General features: G+C 37.4%; 1 protein-coding gene across 3 annotated transcripts in view; it reads right to left on the reverse strand.

Annotated features, from left to right (window-relative positions):
- Positions 1-13,994: 13,994 nt before the first annotated feature.
- The window catches only part of LOC131532297 (potassium/sodium hyperpolarization-activated cyclic nucleotide-gated channel 2-like), a 72,348-nt gene continuing 65,049 nt past the window's right edge, over positions 13,995-21,293 (reverse strand). The window contains exons 9-10 of one of the 3 annotated variants that reach the window (XM_058763834.1): positions 19,928-20,897; positions 13,995-14,854 (exon numbers count right to left, since the gene is read on the reverse strand). In XM_058763834.1, the coding sequence (XP_058619817.1) occupies positions 19,960-20,897 (938 nt within the window). In that variant the 3' untranslated portion in view covers positions 13,995-14,854; positions 19,928-19,959. Of the gene's footprint in view, positions 20,898-21,293 lie in introns of all 3 variants that reach the window. The other 2 variants (XR_009268866.1, XM_058763821.1) reach the window with 2 other exon arrangements.

Raw genomic sequence — 21,293 nt, forward strand, 5'->3', positions numbered from 1 at the left:
CAAAGTCATTGATAAAATATGAGCATTTTGGTTTTGTTGCAAGCATAAACTTTAAATAAAACAAAGATTATTGGAAAATACTTTCATTCTTTCCACATTCTTTCAAAAAGGTATCATTTAATTTACTGTGTTATGTTTCTTTGTAATTATTTGTGAAATTTATAAACCATTTCTAAGCAAAAAGTAAATCCTACACCATTTCTTTCCTTGCAGACAGGGTTTTTACACTTTTTGGACAAAAAACAATGGCCTTACCTATAGTTGTCTATGCATATAAATCTTAATCTTGCATAGAATAAAGTATATTAACATTGACAGTATTACAGTGTGGCTTCGAGCATGTCGGCTGGAAGTTTGTGCCCTTTCAAAGTGTCTCAGACTGCTAATGCAGTTCCGTCAGGCTTTACACTGCATATATCTCACTATGCAATTTGAATTCATAAATTATTGAAGTGACAAATATTGAGACTCATTATGCAAATAGTATGCGAGAGGGAATGATTAGTATGGAAAACACGTCATGCCGAGGCAGTTGGAGGATATGCAATCCTGACAGACTAGAGCTCATTAGCATTCCTGCTGATACCTGGTGGAGTCCACAACTGGAAGTACTGTAGATTTTTAAAATCAGACCACAGGTGGGATGTACTGCCAGTAAAAAAAAAAATAACACGGTGACATGCTAATTCAACTATAAATCTGTTTTATTGCCGTTAAAAATTAGCATTCTGGAGGGGAAACTAATTGTACATAGATTGCAACAGTGTGTAATGAGTCAGATGTTGAACAAGATTGGTTATGAACAATTATCAGTGCAAGAATCAAACTTATACAGGCAATTTCTGAGATGCTTTTTTGCAGAGATGCATCATAAATGCTTTTCACAAAACATAGTTTCAAAACAGCTTTACAGAAAATCATGATGTTAATGTTCATAATATCTTAAAGGGCACCTGGCTATTATGCCCCTTTTTACAAGATGTAATATTGGCCTTGGGTGTCCCCAGAATGTGTCTGTGAAGTTTCAGCCCAAAATTCCCCACAGATCATTTATTATAACAACTGAAAAATGTCATTTTTGGGGTGTGTCTAAAAACGAGCTGATTTGGAGTGTATAGCTTTAATGCAAAAGAGCTGCATATTCCCGCCCAGTCTCTTATAAGTGTCTCTCTCTGCATTGATTTGCATATCTGGAGCAATAAACACAGCAGGTAGAAGCAACGAGCCAGCGAACCGGTGTTCAGCTATACATACGGGAAGTCAAATGCACTGAAAGTGGGACAAAACAGCACAATGTTACAGAGCTCGCGCGGGGATCAATGGACCCAGCCGCGGGACCGCGCTACCGAACGAATCTCACGCTGCAAACGGCACGAACTAATCTCACAAGCAGGGCTTTGATCAGTTAAAAAATACTTGATGTACGCACACAAATACGGTTAAAACGCTAAGCACTAACGATATGACATTCACAAATGAGTCTGGAGTGATACACATATTTAGGTAGATTTTGAGGCGCATTACCTTGAAAAATGAAAGTAATCCACAGCGTCCTCAGCAGCTCAGATGTTGGGAGAAAATGAAGACTCTTATGTTCATTCTTACTTGCAAACACAGAGCACCGGGATTGCTTGCTATTGTTGACATTACATCTGCTCAAGCGCAGAGAAAATGAAGGACAGCTTAACCGCTGAGGGCGGGAAAGCAGGGCTGTCAATCAGCCGCCGTGGCCCCGCCCTCCGAAATGTGACGTCACACTGCGGTGAGTCTCAAAACGGCAGGCCTAGTGAGACTGGCTTGGTTTAAAGAGTATTACAAAATGAGGAGTGGGTGGATTTTTATTATTGTAGGATGGTTGTGTTCACACACTGCCAACACACATTTATGTCCAAACACCATGTAAAAGTGGATTTTGCATAATAGGTGCCTTTAATATCTTCATGCCTTATAGATAGATGCATTTAGCAGATTAGAGCTGGGTGATAATATCATTTACATATGATTTGCAATACAAGCAATCACGCAGTTGAGATTTGCTATATAGTATATATCAACCTATCCGAACATAATGTAGGTATGCGGATATACTTATATCCAACTTTATATAAAGAGCTGGGTGATAATATAGTTACATTTTTGAGTTGAGATTTGCTACAGTATATATCGCTGAGCGTACTGTCTATATGCAGATAAAGCTGTATATAAATGTATATATAGCTGTGATAGTATTGTACTTTGTGACCAGGCAGCTGAGATTTGCTGTATATTGTATGTATTACTTTATGTGAGCTGTATGAGAATAAAGTTATTGAGAGAGAGATAATTATGTTTACAATTTGTTGTGTGTTTGTGTCATTTTTTGTTAATTACAAGCAATCAAGCAGTTGAGATTTGCTATATACTGTAGTATATATTGACCTAGGGGAGTATACTGCGTGTATGCAAATGTGAACCTGGACCAAACCAGTCATAAGGGTCCATTTTTTTAAATTGAGTTGTATACATCATCTGAAAGACGAATGAATAAGCTTTCCATTGATGTATGGTTTGTTAGGATCGGACAATATTTGGCTGAGATACATCTATTTGAAAATCTGGAATCTGAGGGTGCAAAAAAATCTAAATATTGAGAAAATCACCTTTAAAGTTGTCCAAATGAAGTTCTTAGCAATGCATATTACTAATCAAAAATTAAGTTTTGATATATTTACGGTAGGAAATTTACAAAATATCTTCATGGAACATGATCTTTACTTAATATCCTAATGATTTTTGGCATAAAAGAAAAATCGATAATTTTGACCCATACAATGTATTGTTGGCTATTACTAAATATACCCCAGCGACTTAAGACTGGTTTTTAGTCCAGGGTCACAAATGTAGTTGGAAATACTTATATATCCAACTTACAGAGCTGTGCGACAGTTTACATATTTGCAACAATTTAAATGCCATTATAAACCATAATAAACTATCACTTGCCATGACTTTTTTCATGGAACTTGTCAAATGCATTATGGCATTGCTTTCTCTGCAAAGGACAGTAACAAACCTATCTTTAAATTTGGCCAAAACAAAGTATCTAACCTTTTGAAACAGCTTTGACGCACTGCATCACTGCTCATTTGCATGAAGCTAAGCTTTTCTCAACTTTGTTCCACCGTCCAGCGGTCGCTGTCATTCACATCCCCAAAGATCACCCACTCTTTTGGAAAACAAATGACTTCAGGTTGCTTCGTCACTGCAAAGCGTTGTAGGAGTGAACGTCCTTTTAGCCCTGACGGAAACTCTTTTATGCATTTCAGCCATGCAGCACATAAAGAGGGAGCAAGAGAGAATATCAAGGACAGACGATCTTGAGAGCGATTTCTCACGTTGATTGGAATTTTGGTGATTTGCACGAAAATCAATTTATGTGGCCTGAAGGTGTCTGACTCACCATTGACGTCATAAGACCTTCGTGCTTCACATTTGACGACTCGTGCGACACGTTTCCCGAAATATCTCATCAACAAAAGCGTGCACGCTCACTCGCATCTATTCATTTCGTGCTCGCACCTTGTTCAAAGCTGCGTTTTGTTGGCCACTAATTAGCTGACCAAAAGCCATCACTCAGATCTCTAAACGGACGGAGCAGGCGGAGAGCAAAGAGCCGACAGCTAGCGCTCTCTCTCTGACAGGAAAGGGGTCAGCCTCGGGAAGGAAACATGATTTATTCAGGCGTTCAGTGTATTGTCGGTGGATTGTTCGAGGCCGGGCCTTTAAAGAGAAACCCTGGGGAGAACACCAGCACTTTTATCCTCCTCTCTCTCTCTCTCTATCCATCCATCCAGCTCTCTCATTAAGTGTATCTCCTCCAGAACCGCAGTGAGAAATTAGAGTGACACTACACTACCCTCCTCTAGGTCACCCGGAGACATTTACAGCATTTACAGGCTCTTCACACACTGTTCCAGCAATCCATTACCCGCATTCTCCACCAAAACACTGCTGTTGACACAGGACACGTTCTTGCATTCTTTTAATTGCTGATCTTTCTAAATATGCAATTGCTCTGATGCATTATTGAACATGTGCTCGATGAATGGCCTCCTATTGCTTGTATTGAGAAACTATTTTAACATCCAAAGCAAAATAATGTTGTCTATATGCCATTTCAAACTAGTTTTAATGAAATAGAAGAAGTTATCAGAATATGTAACGTAGAACTTATAGTAATCAACTAAGACATAAAACTAACACATGATGACTTGTAAATAATTTAAAGTTGAAAAACACAGAGGCATTTACAGGCATTCTACACCAAAAACACTGCTGGTAGACAGAGGACACGTTCTTGCATTTCACTGTGCTATTTTTAATAGTTGGTCTATAAAAATAATCATCTGCTCTGATGCATGTCGCTTTTTCAGGGTTTCTTACCACGAGCACCTTTGCTCTGTATCTAGACATTTTTGAATGCAAGAACACATGATCTATGAACGCCAATTTATTTCAGAACTTATTTTAGCATCCAAAGCAATATAATTTTGCATCAATTTGTCATCTTGAATGGACTTTGATGCAATGATTAGGAGTTATTAAAATATTCAGCAAATAACATTTATAGTAATCAACTCACACATACGATATTTAAAAATAATTTTCAATTTAAACACACAGAGGAATTTACAGCAGTGGTTCTCAATTCCAGTCCTGGGGGCCCCTTGCTCTGCACATTTTGCATGTCTCCCTTAACACAGCTGATTGAGATCCTCTGCTCATTAGTTCAGTTCATGGATCTCTCTCCTAACGAGCTTATGCAAATGTTCAGAGCAGGGGGCCACCAGGACTGGAATTGAGAACCACTGGATTTTACAGGCTCTTCACATACTGTTTCAGCACTCCACTGCCCGCATTCTCCACCAGAAACACTGCTTGTTGTCACAGGACGTCTTTTAATTGTTGGTCTATAAATATATGCAACTGCTCTGATGCATTTTGTTGTTGTTCATCATCTCTCGCCATGAGCACCACATTTTAAGACACTAAAAACAGTTCAGTTCAGCCTTCTATAATCTTGCCAGTAGTTAACATTAATGGTAGTTAATAAAAGAAATGATGAATGATTTGAAAAAGTAGTGCTGTGTACAATCTTTCTAGCCTGTGTTGATTTAAAATCAATAGTACAGATACAGTCTTCAGCTTCAGTGAGATTCAACTGACCTTGCTTAAACTGACTGAAGCGGATCAAGGGTTAATTGAACGAACAGTGTGATAGTGCTGGGTGATATCTAACACTTTTATTCACTACAATACTGACATGTACCAAGGGTGATATTTATATATCAATAAAATATCTCTGATGAACTTTTAGAGGAAGTCAAGCTTCCTAGTAATGGCCAGGGATATGTTTTTCTGGATAAGGAGGCCAGTGGGAGCTGTATACAGGTATTACAGCTGTCTAAACGGCTCCTCAGGGAGGTCAAGCATTTATCTGCTCCCTGTGCCGGCTGGCGCTTACTGCTGACAAAGCACCTTACACATGTTCTCTCTGCACACTGAGTGCTGCCAATGAGGCTAATTATGGTAAAAGTCCTCCATGTGGCGGAGTAAAGCTGACCGCTGGCAGCGCCTGCACAGTAGATGAGATCAAGCTGTAATCTATGGAAATGTGGCCTCCATTTGGCCATCCGCTCTGTAATGAATTGGAGCACTTGTGGTGAATTATGTTGTTTTGATTTCGGTAATGGCATGACTACAGTGTTCTGCTTGTTTGAGCGTAGAGTAATGACCCAGTAATTCTGGACTGAGCTTTATTTCACACATTTGAACCGGACTTACTGCATTAACAGATGACCTATATTAGGAAGGTGAATTTATAATGCTTACACTGTTGAACGTATAAGAGGAGATTCTTAGTTTTATTGTGTTATTTAAACAATTCTGATTTAATATTTCATGACCAAATGAAATAAGCGTTCTAGCAAAGGTCACATGACTGTGGATGTCCTTAAAGGAATAGTTCACCCAAAAATGAACATTTGCTGAAAATGTACTCACCCTCAGACCATCCAAGATGTAGATGAGTTTGTTTCTTCGTGAGAACAGATTTGGAGAAATGTAGCAATCGATCACTTGCTCACCAACGGATCCTCTCCAGTGAATGGCTGCCGTCAGAATGAGAGTCCAAACAACTGATAAAAACATCACAATAATCACACCACTCCAGTTCATCAGATATCATCTTGAGAAGCCAAAAGCTGCATGTTTGTAGGAAACAAATCCATCATTAAGATTTTAAACTTCAAACTGTTGCTTCTGGCTAAATTTACTAAAACAAAGGAGCATATTCTTAATTCATGGCCATGATTTATTAAAACAAGGAAATTAATTACTACAACGTGGCCATATTTACTAATATGAAGGAGCAAATTCTTAATTCATGGCCACGATTTACTAAAACAAAGAAACTAGTTCTAAATTTATGGCCATAATTTACTAAAACAAGAAAATAAATTAGTGCAATGTGGCCAGATTTACTGAAACAAGGGAGCAAATTCTTAACTCACGGCCACAATTTACTAAAACAAGGAAATTAATTAGTGAATGGGTGCCGTCAGAATGAGAGTCCAAACAGCTGATAAAAACCATCACAATAATCCACAAGTCATCCACACCACTCCAGTCCATCAAAAAGCTGTGTGTTTGTAAGAAAGAAATCCATTATTAAGACAATTTAAACTTCAAACCGTTGTTTCCGGCTTAATTCAGTACAACAAGGGAGAATATTCTTAATTCATGGCCATGATTTACTAAAACGAGCAAATGAATTAGTACAATGTGGAAAGATTTACTAAAACGAGGGAGCAAATTCTTAATGTATGGCCAAAATTGACTAAAACAAGGAAAGTAATTAGTGCAATGTGTTGCCAAATTTCCTAAAACTAAGAACAAAATTGATCATTCATGGCCACAATTTACTAAAACATGAAAATTAATTAGCTCAATGTGGCCAAATTTACTAAAACTAAAAAATAAATTCTTAATTTATGGCCAGAATTTACTAAAATGAGGAAATGAATTAGTACAACATGGCCATATTGTCTAAACTAAGGAACAAATTCTTAATTTATTGCGACAATTTACTAAATGAGGAAATGAATCAACGTGGCCAGATACTGTACTAAAACAAGGTAAACAGTGTGGCCATGATTTACTAAATTTACTTGATGAACTGAACCATGCAAGAACAAAATGCCACGTTGTAATAAAGTCCCTGTTTCAGAAGAAAGCAAACGATCTACAGGTCTGAAAAAGCCTTGAGATTCCACAGCAGCCTTTGTGTCAGTACAGCACCTATGGCGTCTCAAAATGCTGCTTATGTAGGCAGCTCTGTGTGTGTGGTACAGAGCCTCTCTCTCTCTCTGTAGACGGCGGCTGTGCTGCATCAGTGATGAGGTGTCTGTGTCTCAAAGCCTCCCAGTGGAGCGTGTCAGTGCTGAGGTCAGCCCAAGGACTCACTCCCACACACACACACATCTATGAGCAAGAACAATCACAGCGATGCAGCGAGCTGGACACAAACACACATATGCAGGACAGCTCTATTAGTGGTCCTGTGAAACCGCGTGTGACGCTCTGGGCCATGTTAGTCATACGGATTCATGTAGCTGGGAAAACTAGGCCAATATTTACATCTTGGACAGCGTGATGAATTAGAGATTTTGATGTTTATCAGCTGAAAAACAAGGGCTAATTTATTGGTAGGGATTTACGGCATCACTCTCAAGGAAAACAACCCTCTGTTCTGCTTGTTTTCATCGTATCCTGTTGGCCTATTTCCATAAATCAGTGAACTCTTCCACTTTTGCTTATGTGTTTTTTTCCCCTCACAGAGTCTTTTTGATAAATAAGAGAACGATTTTCCAGAATCCAGGCAGGGAGATTCACACGTGGTGGTGTTTCGGTCTGACAGGCTCCATCTCATTCATCACTCGGCCTGAGTTCAGCCCAATTCTGAATGTCAAAATTAGCATTTCATCACTTGCCCCTGAAATAATGGGAGGAGTGGAGAGGACGGGCAGAAGACAAAGAGGACGAAACAGTGGGAATTTGATCATCAGAGGTGTAGAGGAACCACACAGTCACAACTTAGACAATAGCGTAATGCTTTCTGCGTACTGTGCAGTACATACTGTAGACTTATTACTACCTGTTCTGGTCCTTTTGACAGTGTTTTGTATTTCTTTTTGGAACTGATTCATCCCAGACCTCACTGATCAGAGCTCATGCACCTCAGTTTTTAAGTGAAAAAAAGCATAATAATAATAATAATTTACATGGCACCTCTGTGATAAAACTCATGGATTTGGATGGTGATTTATTCAGAATTTATGGAGAAGCGAGTTCTGTGATTCTATAAATGTAACACGCTTGGAATAATAAGAATAAATTCATATTTAATTATATCCCATTTATTATTTGATTATTTAAATAATTTTTTTAAAAATTGGAAAATAGATGCGCTATAGTCGAAATGGTTTCCTGTCTTGCAGTTTCTCTCTTAAAATCATGGATGTCATTGAAAATGGGAGATTAGCAGAAATAAGTTAATGCAACCTTTTATTTACATAAGGAAAACATAAAGCTGCTTGGTTTATATTTTTATGTCTGTGATTGTAGGCCTATATAATACATAGTTTAAATAATTTTATAGCATATAATAATAACCCATTTCTGTTTCAAATGTTTACATGCTTTTCTTCTCTTTCTTCTTTTGGTACTTAACATCTCCCACTCGTTGCGGTGGAGCAGCTATGAAATATCGTGCTCGTAAATAGTTTCCAGCATTTCAGTATTTATGTAATTATTTAATTTTCAGTAATAAATATGCATACAAATTACAGTGAAGTGCAACAGTTACCGTACGGTGTTCGGCAGTGATCAAAAAGGATTTAAACATTAAATTCGAACCGTTTTCTTCTTGTAAACTCAGATATGTGGATTCAGATGGCAATTAAATTACTGCACAACTTTGGTGTTTGTCGAAACGGGCAATTATTAATTTTGGCAATATTCACTCAAAAGTGCATAAGCTCTCATCAGCGAAGCCTACAATCAGTTCCAAAATAAACAAAACCTGTGCTAATAGATCAACAAATCTGTCAAGTTTTTAATGTCAAACGAGTCCTCTATCCATAATATTGCTTTCTCCAGTGAAAAAGTCATCTCGTCTGAATCAGCAGAAAAAATATGCACAGATCAAGCACCATTTGTGCCAAAGCTGTTCTAAACAAATATGCCGGTGGGTTTTGATGTGAAAGAACAGCAGCAGATGGACTTTTTCACTGAAGAAGGCATTAGTGGCCACGTTGCACTAGTTCCTTCAGTCATGTACTAGATGACCAGACCAGATGAATCATATTAGAAAGTGACCCAAATAGGATGCAAAGAAATCAAATCACATTTTCCTGCTTGCACATGCAAAAACAACTGATTTGTGCCAGATATAAAGAAATAGTTCATTATTAGTGAAAAACATGACAGGAGGCAAATAAAATCCGTAAAACAACATCATTTTGTATGCCAATGTTATCTTTTATTGCACAACAAGTCATCATTTGTAAGGAACGCTTCAACAACATTGTCACTGATGTATCAGATTACTGAAAAAGGGTAATATTCATTAGCAGGAGACTTTGCGTGTTGCAGTCATAGACATCAGCTGGCAGAGTTTTTGCAGTATCACTAACCACATCTCCTTTGCTGATCTAGATGTAACTAAAATAAAACAAGCAACTCTATTCATGCCAAATTCTGCCTCCCTGGAACCCTAAATGACCCCTTTGGGTTTTCTATTCGGAGCCTACACAGAAAAATAAAAGCCTATATAAAGATTACTGTTGTCTTAACCATTAAAATATGCAAATTGTTGTCTTTTAAATCTCAGTATGCACACTTACACCCCCAAGACGTCTGTTATAAACCACATCATCTGGAAAAAATATTGCTCTTAAAGTCACATCATGATATTCAGTTGAAATTGATACATTTGTTATTATTTTAAGGAATTAACATTAAAATGCCAAAATATATTACAAAATTGCAAGGTGCAAGAAAATACCTTTCAAATCTTATTTTTGAAATAAGCAGTTGGGCAGTTGTGCCTAATAGGCAGTTGTGGCCTAATGGTTAGAGGGTCGGACTCTTAACCCAAAGGTTGCGAGTTCGAGTCTCAGCTGTGTGTGTGCACTTTGGATGGGTTAAATGCAGAGCACAAATTCCGAGTATGGGTAACCATACTTGGCCACATGTCACGTCACTTTCACTTTTATTTTATATATATATATATTTTTAAACAAAACATATTTTTGAATTTAAAATTATATTTTTACTGTGCTGTTTACAACATATATTTGTATTTTAGCCAAACAAAATATGTAGCCAGAAAGAAAAAAAAAAAGAATTTTGATGTATAGGATAAGACATTAAAACTGATGTAAACAAATGAAATTTGACTGTATTTATATGATCATATACAAACAGCTGACACTGGCGGTTCATCAGGGGCTGTATGTTGATGAGAGGTTGGATTTGGCACGACGCCACCAGGGGTCATAAACTACAAACAGATTATCATGTTGGGCTTCTGTAGGAGGTGTCATGAGCTGCGATTTTGTTTTCCCCCTCTAGTCCTGTTAAAAAAACCCAGTGAAACTGGCTGGAACTATGGGTAGTTACGAGAACAAAACTGTCGTGGCTCTCTGAATGACGCAAGCAGGACGACTGGAGTTGGAACCATTATGGCTTAATACTAAGAGGGCTGATGGGTCTGATGCAGGAGCGATTCTGGCACACAGAGTGACGGAGCGGCTGCCAGAGACTCATCATGCTGCCAACTGGACCAAAACCGCTCTAGCCCGGTGCACCTCGAGTGACCTTCAAAAGGGACGGCTGACTAATATCCACACAATGGAGTGAGTGCGAGTGCATTCAGAGGAGGGAATCACACACACTGAGCAAACAGTGATTAAGGCTCAGGACTCTTGCAGTGAAACACACATTCTCAAAAATATAGCACATTATCAGCAGGAGTACAGCAGCAATGCCAGACACGTCGCTTAAAAACAACACCATGGGTTTACCATAAAAACATACCATGCAATAAGTGATACACAATTATTTATTAATTAAAATACGATCCTAATTCTAATATGATAAAAGACTGATTTAATGAAATAAACATATTAAATATTACCAATTTGATGCATCCTTGATTTAATTATAAATATATAATAGAAAATATTTAATACTAAATGAGAGAAATAAATTACTATAATTGTAAAAGGCTGTTCTATAAACATTTATAAAAATAATAATACAAATATTTTAAAAATTATAAGTAATTTAAATTTTTTTACAAATACAAAATGATATTTAATTAAAATGACAATAATTAAAAAATAATTTGAAAAATAAAAAAAAAACAATAAAAATTCAATTATTATTATTATACAATAATTTATCGTTCAAGTTCACTAGGATCAGAATAATAACTGATTGAGAATCTTGCATATATAAAAAAAAAATACAATTCCTTGTCTTTTCAGAAATATAAACCTTAGTTACAATAATCCCAATTTTTCTTTAACCAAATTACGACATCTATTTGTACCAATTACATACCATGGTGTGCTAAATCAAACAGTACCACAGTGGTATCTGATATCTGACCTGACGCTACTGTAAGCGAGACAAACAAACATCTCTGTGTTATCCACATACAGAAAGAAACGGAATGAATAACAGGCAGAGGACGCAGTGGCATTAGCCACATCAGAGCTTTCGCTGGGTTTGGGTCAGCAGAAATAGACACAAATCCGGATCCATTTAGTCCACAGCAGCCTAATCTGACATTTCACTGAATCACGTTTAATTGGACGGCTTGTGGGAGAGTATGGGAAACGACAGCGGACAGAAAGAGAGACACGCAGTTCTGAAGACAGCTTTGAGAAAGAACACTAGTCAAGGTAATATGGGTATCAAAGTCAGTTTGTTCTTGTTAAAACACTTTCTGATGCTACACTAACACTTAGACAAAGCTGGAAGGTCCCACATGAATATTCAAACAAGAACAGTTACATATAAAATCATGTCTCCGAACAGAGATTTTAAAGAGAAATACACAAAACGAGCTGTGAATCTACAAGACTTTGCTGCTGTTCTCCTGTCTGACAGAACTTCAGCAATTCAGGCCTTTCAAATGGTCCAAAGTGTTCAAAAATCGGACCAAATATTTACATTCTTCATGGTTCCATGAAAAACCTTTAAAATCCCTGTAATCTTTTCATTACACATCTTTTTTTCTATGCAGCGATATCATAAAAGAACCTTTTTAGTTGGTTTGAAGAACATTTTAAATATTTAAATTCCATGCTAAAGGTCATTTTTGGAACCATAGATGCCAAAAAAGAATCTTGATTTTTAAGAGTGGAAAAATGGTTCTTTAGATTTTTAAAATGTTCTTTACACACACAAAAAAAAAAAGATATTTTAAGAATATTGCCTGAAAGATTCTTTGACGAACCCAATATTGTTCTTTATGGCATTGCTACAAAACCCCCCTTTGGAACCTATATTTTTAAGAATATTGTTGATGACAGTTCACGGTAATATATGGAAAGTTACAGCGATAGATTAGTAAATAAAAAGCATTACCATTAAAATATGTGAAGATGCTCTGGAGGTTGAACTTGACCTTCAGTCTTCACATCCCAGAATTCAGGAGAAGAGAAGTCCTCTATAATAATCCAAATTCAATTTTCATTTCATTCCAACTTTTCAGCATCCCAAGCAATTCCCAATATCCTGCTGCACTCACAAATACATCACATTATGGAAGTGAAATGCACTGAAGATGCCATTTCTTGTTGACTTCAATAAAAACTGTTATAAATTAGTAAACCAAGGATTGCAGGACTTTTATATCCTGACAATGCTGGTACCTCATGCTGGAATTGTAACATCTTATTGCAGTTGTCATTTAAATGTGCCATTTTTCCACATGATAATGTCATTTGCTTTACAAATAGTCTCGAAATTACTTATAACACAGTCTTTCCATCTCTTATATGTGCTAGAAAGTCTCATCATCATTGAATCTGCTGTGATGTCTATGAACTGCAACAGCAAAACCCCCAGAACCTCTTACCAGACCTGTGCTAAAGTAAAATCTGGCTTTTGGTAGATCCAAAACAACGGTCCCATTAAATTTCCCACTCATTGTACCGTATACAGACATGCGGCTCAGGGTTCCAGACAAACAGAAATGTGCAAGTCGTGTTTCCCCACACGAGGAGGTTATGCTGGGTTATTCGTTTCGCTAACACTAATTAGCAGCTACTGTACATATATTGCAAGGTTAAAGGATTAATTCACCCAAAAGTGAAAATGCTGTGAATTTAGTCTCCCTTATGCTGTTCCAAGTTTGTATACTCTTATTTAATTTTTTTCTGTTGAGAATTTCTGAAGAATCTTCACTCAGTTTATTCATACAGTGGACTTTCAGAGATGAATGCCTGTCAAGCTCCGAAAACAACAGAAACTAGTTTATTTACTTGAAAATAATCTCAATTTCAATCTGTATAATTTTATAAGATATTGAATATAGTGCATGAATCATTCACTGCACCAGGCTTAATATAGTTAACTAAAACCATAAAAACTTTTAGTACTTGAAATAAAATACCTAAAACTAATTTCATTTTAGCAACACTTCTCATTTTCAATTTGTTTAACTTGATGTAAGAAAATAACTAAAACTAAAATAAAACGTGTGTGTGTGTATGTACATATATAATAGAACTTATATACATAATAGAACTTATAATAGAATCTCAATTATAAAATGTTATCATTGAGGTTCTATTATAAGTTCTATTAATATTTAGATTTTTTTACATTTTCATTTTCATTTTAGTCAAAGTTTTAGTCATTTTTGTGTATATTTTTAATTTACCTAAAATAACACTGCGAAAAAAGGTAATATTTGGGTAATATTTTTTGTCTTGTTTTCCATTACAAATATAATACAAATACATTCTTAAATCAAAATACTTCTACTTAAAAAAGCAAGTTTTTTGCTTAAAAACGAGAACAAAATACCTATGAGTGCGGTATGAAAATTAATCTTGTTTTCCCTATGAATTGTACTTGAAAGTGAAACTTTGATGAAAGTCTACTTTTTTAAAACCCATTGGCAGCTATTTGTTATTTGTATTTTGATACATTGAAAACTGACTTAATATCTTGTAATTTTGCTTCTCAAGAAATATTGGTTTAAGAATATGTAGATATTTGGAAAACAAGACAAAAATACTGATTAAGATTTTTTTTTTTTTTTTTTCCATTGTAAGGTTGTTTTTATATGTTTATTGTCTTTTTTTGTAGTCTGATAAACATGGTTACAATGAACTTTGTATATAGAAAAGAGCTGCGTGAAGATGCTTTAAAGCAAATCATTTTTGGGTGAACATTTCCTTTAAAAAAGAAAAGACACATAAACTTTGCATTTTGTCTTTCGTAGAGCCACATACGACTAAAAATAGACTATTTGGAAACTAGATATACTAGGCACTAGGTATTTACAGTACATTGTGCATTGGGGCACATTGTCAAAACAGAAAAGAAACAGACAGACGAGGGAGAAGAAAAAACAACAACAAAAAAAACACTTCTCCTACCAGAAACATAAAGTACCCTGATTTACATTTGATGCCGGGAAATATGGAGGAATGTTCCGTCAATCTGTCCGCCTGTCCTTCAAGCGCTAGCAGGGAAGATTGCCTCGCTCGCATCTGCCAGCCTTTCCGCACTGGAAAAGCAGAATAAAACTGTCACGTTTTCCACACAGATGACTTAACGGCAGACGAGGCCTGCGGTGAGAGCGTGAGTGGGTACTATATGAGTCTGCCGTGGAGCGACGTTAAAATACTCACATTTGGCTGCGATCTCCATTCGAACAATCAGACAGCAGCTTAATTAGGGCTAAAACCATTACATATGCAAACGTGTGTACATATGTAATTAAAACGGTCCAGTTATTCGCATACATTCACTGCCATACCCATCCTTATCGACCAACGCTTGAAGCGAATTAAAGCGCGGTGTGTGTCCTTGGGAGAGAGAACATAAAGCCCTAGCAGAACTGAAACGTTTATTCGCAGGAAACAGAATGTGCCTTTACTGAGAAACCAAATAAGAGAGATTACATTGCAATCCTGTGATAAAGTTTCAACGAACCAATCGGTCAACGGACTGTCATTTCCTAGCTTCCTTTCTCAGATTAATATCATCAGATTCTTATGTTACAGGAGATGCTTGTGGAGGTACAGTTTGCTGTCTTTATTGGGGCTTTTTTAGGTTTGACTGAAATTATGCCTTTAGACCGCATCTACACTGGATGCAAGCGTTGCACCGCTAAATTTTAAAACCAAAAAGCTGCCATTATAACCAACAGAGCTGTTTACAATGGCAGCAACATGCTATCAGTTGACAAATGCCTTGTTTCTATTTTTGCATGGCTTCTTCAGACCATTTGTTTTTCACTCAGTCTGCAATAAAATTATTATTTTATTAATTGAATTTCTTGCATTCCTGTAGCTCAAACAGCATGGTTATTCCCAGAATGCATGATCTGATTAAATGCATATCTTAAATGCAATGTAACTTGCTGTGGATGAAAATGTAAACCTATGTATTTAACACTATAAAGCCTACTGTATAATATTTTATACACTGTTAAACCTGTTGCACACAATCTACTACATGCCTTCTGTTGTCTGATTGATAGTTTAGACTTTTTTAGCTTCTTTCGATTATTTTTCACAATTCTGTTTAGAAAAATCAAGATATGATCATTTGAGGAAAGTTTATTTGTTCATCTTTCAGTCATAATAGTATTGCATTGCATTATATGTTTTGATCATCAAACATATTATCTTTATAAGGCATATTATTGAGAGATAAGTAGTCTGCTATACTGTTATAAAGATCTCATTGATTTACATTACAAGCTAATATCTTAATCAGCATCTGCACCAAATTGCCTATTTTTGCTTATTTAGTTGTATGAGCTCCATATTCTCACTGTATCACACTCTATAAACCACAAAAGCAAATATGATTTCATTTTTAGACTTTTATACTTTGCATTAAGGTTCAATAAACTTTTTCTCCAAAATTTTTGACTATTATTTAATATGTCAGGCTTTACAGGGTTAAATGTTTGACCATTACTTAGCTAATTTATGATGTTCCATTAAAAGTAAATTTTATACCAGTTATGTTTTTGTTTTTTTTAAATCTGCTTCCAGTGTAGATGTGGTGTTGTGCTGTCTTTACAATGCAATGCCTAATGCACAGATCTAATATGTTTACACTCACCTAAAAATGAAAATGTACTCACCCTCGTGCCATTCAATATGTAGCTGAGTTTGTTTCTTCATGCATGGGAACAGATTTAGAGAAATTTAGCACTACATCACTTGCTCAGTGAATGGACAAATCCATCATTATGGCATTTTAAATTTAAAATAATTTCTTCTGGCCAAAACACGTCCATAATGACGCCTCCTCCAGGGGAAAAAGTCTATCGCCTGTTGTCTCTCACATCAAAATTCACCCACGTATTAGTTTAGAGCTGTTTTGGACTGTTTGGGCTTGTAAACGGTGCTTGATCTGTGCAGATTTCTCTCAAGATTCAGACGAGATGCCTTTTTAAATTGGAGGAACCAATATTATAGATCAGGGGTAGGCAATGTCGGTCCTGGAGTTCCACTGTCCTGTAGCGTTTAGCCCTAATCAAACACACCTGAGCAAGCTAATCAAGGCCTTTGGGATTACTGAGGCTACAGGCAGGTGAGGTTTTTTCCAGGGTTGGAGCTAAACTCTGCAGGACAACAGCACTCCAGGACCGACGTTGCCGACCCCTGTTATAGATTATGGACTCAAAAGCAACAGTTTGAAATTAAAAATGATGTATTAATGATGGACTTGTTTCTTACAAACACACGTTTTTAGCAGCTGTTTGGAGTCATTCCGACGGCACCCATTCACTGCAGAGGATCCATTGGTGAGCAAGTGATGTAATGCTACATTTCTGTTCTGATGAAGAAACATGAAGAAGCAAACATCTTGGATGGCCCGAGGGTGAGCAATTATTCAGCAAATTAAAATGTTTTGGGTGAACTATTCCTTTAAGACACAACGGGCAACGGTGCAATTCCAATGCATTCACTAATCTTAGCAAAGCACCAAGTGATGATTTTAGACCACTGGACACAAGTGCTAAGATGTTGACCAGATGACCACACACATCAGATACATTTCGGATTCAGAACCACATTTGAAAGTGAGCCAGATCAGATGGAAAAAAAAATGATCGCTTGTGTTTGTGCCCTTGCACAAACATGCATGCAACATGATCTGATCTGTGCATATCAGCAGGGTAAATGCAGGCTTACTGTATATAGTAAAATCAATAGTAATCAATACACTGTTGTTTCAGGGAATCTTTTCAATGTTTGTTTGTTTTGTTTTAATTGATTAAGCTGCCTGTTTCAATCGCGCAAGTCCCACGATCTCAAATTCATCCAGCACAACTGGGGAATGTGATGATACCTGTCCTATAGAGGGTGCTAATGGGACACAGTGTGCTTTGTGTTAATATAATCCACAGATGGATCACTGTAAGAGAAACAAGACTTAGAAAAATAAAAGCATTCTAGATGTATCTGATTAAAGTACTTAGGACGTGATCGCTACAAATAATCGGCAAATACACACAATTTCCATTTTGCATGAATTATTACTGATCTATTTACATGGCAGTTGTTAATATTCAGGTCACATCAATAATGCCACTTGGCATACATTCAAAACCCATTATGCACCAATCTCGTTTTTGTTTTTCTAAAATCATTTTTCCTATGTTACTGCCCGGGTTTGCACATAAAATAATTTACAGCGTCATATTTACAATTTTCAAACTTCAAGTGAGAAAAATCTGCAGCAGTTGACAATGAAACAAACAACTACATTCTTGTAAAGAGACAAGTTCGTAAATCAACCCAATAGTTTACATCTGTTCACAGGCAATCAACAAATCAACGATTCAGCCAGCGCTCACAGGCCTGCAAACTGAGCCCACGCACAAACTTTGTATAACGTTTACAGGCCATTAATATGCAGCATGTTTTAGATACTCAGTAATTTGTGCAAATTAGGATCTATTTTTAACACAACAGGCAATGTTATAAAAAATGTCACTGTTTAACTGTAAAATATAGAATAAATAAATAGATATAGAAGATATTATATTTTTACAATAATATTACATTATATAGCTAATATTGTCTTTTTTATTTTTATATTCTTACATTAATTAAATATTACAATTTTTTTAAGGTCTACTGGAATAACCAACCTCTCTGACCTTTGACCTTTTCAAAATTGTGAATTTTTCTGTTTATTGTGACTGTCCCAACAATAAAATAAAAATCAGCACAGAGAGCCATAACACATTACAAAACCTGTTTCCATCACTGAAACGCACAACTGCTGTAGACCCCCAAACATAAAGTGACAAAAAATACCTGTAACTTTAGAAAACGAGGACAAATTTCATAACATATTGCGAAAGCTGCGCAAACTTTATCCAGTACTTTAAAAGACGAGGTTTCGAAGATTCTCTGAATAACGCTGATTAAATTGCTTATGCTGCGATATGAAGCTTTCGTATAAAAGGCAGGGCGAGAATATTGCAGAATTATATTGCATGTGCAGATCAACATGGATCACAAAAAAACAGCATGATTATTTTGGTTTGCCTGCTAATTTAAACGACCCATTGCATTCAAGCCTCGACTCTCAGTGCAACCCCGATGCAGTGAAGTATTGCCTTTATCGACACGTAAAAATGCAAGCATTACACTCCCGTTCGATCAAACAGTTTTATAAATTAAACGAATAATAAGCATATGTGCACAAATACACACGCACGCACACACAGACCATGTATATGGCTTCTAAACTCGGAATCAAGGCAGTTAAATAGAGGACATTTTCGTTTGACTTGTTTTTCTCAGTTGACACAGACACAACCAAAACTTGTGTTCAAGCTCAACTTTGGTTTGAGTAAATACAATTTGTGTGTTTTCTATTAGAACTTATTTTTTCCCTTTTTTACCTCTTTATTTACATTAAGATATAAGATCGACCAGCGGTCCATAATACTTGTTTTTTTTTTTATCTATATTTTACAACAAAGTGAAAGACAAGTAATTAGATTGCTACAAGTAGAGCTTATACAGAAAGAATGGAGACGTTCCAAAACACTTTCGCGAAGCGCCAAATCTCATCATTGTCATCCCTTGCAAGTCCCTGATTTTCTAGTCGCCCGATTGCATTGTATGAACTCTACAGAAAACACCACAGTAACACACGACAGGATTTCTCCCTTTCACTCGAGACGATAAAGACAAATATATTAAGAGGCATCTGAAGCTGTACAGGGGCGGCACTAGCTACACTAGCGAGGCATCCGACCTCGTGAATCTATTCGTAGCGAAGACGTTAAATCTAGTAGCGGTAAAGGTGAGGTCACATTAGCGATATTTCAGCAAAATTCATCAACAGCGTAGCGATGTATAAAGCACAAAACTCTCAAAACATGCAGCTTCATTGGTCAACGTGGTGAATTCAAAAGACCAACTGTGCGCGAAACTCCCGATTGTACGGATTCCTATTGGAACGACTTAATTTCGCCCGCAAAATTTCGGTAAATGTGACCACACCTTAAATCTGTCTGAACGCCCTCCCTTTGGTTCCTATGAAAAGCCACCCTACGAGCGCGGGACTCGAGCAAAAAGAACGAACTGTGACTCACAAAAAGTATCGCAAAGAGTCTCAGAGTTCTCGTCAGAGGTTGGACGATAACCGGGATCTGGCTGTGAAGTCCGTCTCGGGAAGGCTGACTATGGAATCTTTCTTGCGTATAACTGAGTCCGGTCCCGCTACGGCGGGCGGAGTGCCTGTAGGGGGCGGCGTAGACGGGTAATTCCCAACCGCGGCTGCGGACGCCTGGTGAGGCAGCGCCATTCTCTGAAGAACTGCGCTCCGGACCCCAGAAGGCCCTGGGATGGCAGGATGGGGTGCTTGAGGTGGGCCGATCGACGTCGAGGAGACGCGGGTCGACGGTGGCGGGCTGGGAGCGACAGGCGGAGCGCCATCTTGTGGCAGGGAGGGTTGGGAAGCAGACAGGGCTCTGGCGTCTTGGGTCAGGCTCCCTGTTTGTTGCAATGGTTGGGTTCCTTTGGGCCGTGTGGGACTGGGGACATGCTGTTGGATGAGAGAGAGCTGAGATCCGGAGCGTGCACCCATCGGGCCACTCCCGTACTGGAAAGTTCGTCCGCCTGCCGCCGCTAGCGGGCTTTGAACCGGCGGACTGGCTATAGCGACACCGGCGAGCGCGCCAAGCCCCAGCTGAGACTGCTGAGGAGAAACCACCACTGGGCTAGCAAGGTTTTGCAATACCTGGAACCGTCGCACCATCCGGGGCGACTGCATGGTGCTGGGACCCACCATCGGACCGAACTGGGGACAGAAGCTCATGGCCACCGCCTGCTGTAGAGTAGCGATGGCAGAGCTGCCGCCCTGCGACTGGCCATGCGGAGCAAAGATCCCGCCGGGGATGGAGGGCGTCATGGACATGGCGCGCGGGCGCTGCAGGTCAATCAGCTTCACCATCTCGCGGTCATACTTCACGATCTCTTGGATCATCTCGTTCTCGTGGTTGTTTAAGATGCCGGAGTTTAAGTCGTGCTGCACTTTGTTCATTAGGATGGAATTCTTTTTTCCTGCAATGAGAGATAAATTGTCATTTTACATGGGTATGGGACACTTTTGCATCCCATTAACATTAAAAGTACAGAATTTTCCCAAATTTTATATATACTAAAAAAAAAAAAAAAAAGGACCCTTTCTACAACATGGCAGGAAGACAGTAAATAATCACATCAATTTTTACTTAAAGGGTAGTGTTGACCAAATTTGTCAAGCTTACTGTAATTCAGTAAAAATGCTAACAAATTTTTTGTAAGAAAAATTATCAAATACGTGAATGTTTTAGTTTATTTTATAATTGTGTTTTTAATTTATAATGAAATAATTTTAAATATTATTATTAATAATAATAATAATAATAATAATGATGATGATATAACATACTGATGATGATCAGAAAACATACTGAA

The sequence above is a fragment of the Onychostoma macrolepis genome, chromosome 02 (genome assembly GCF_012432095.1).
Source record: "Onychostoma macrolepis isolate SWU-2019 chromosome 02, ASM1243209v1, whole genome shotgun sequence".
NCBI lineage: Eukaryota > Metazoa > Chordata > Actinopteri > Cypriniformes > Cyprinidae > Onychostoma > Onychostoma macrolepis.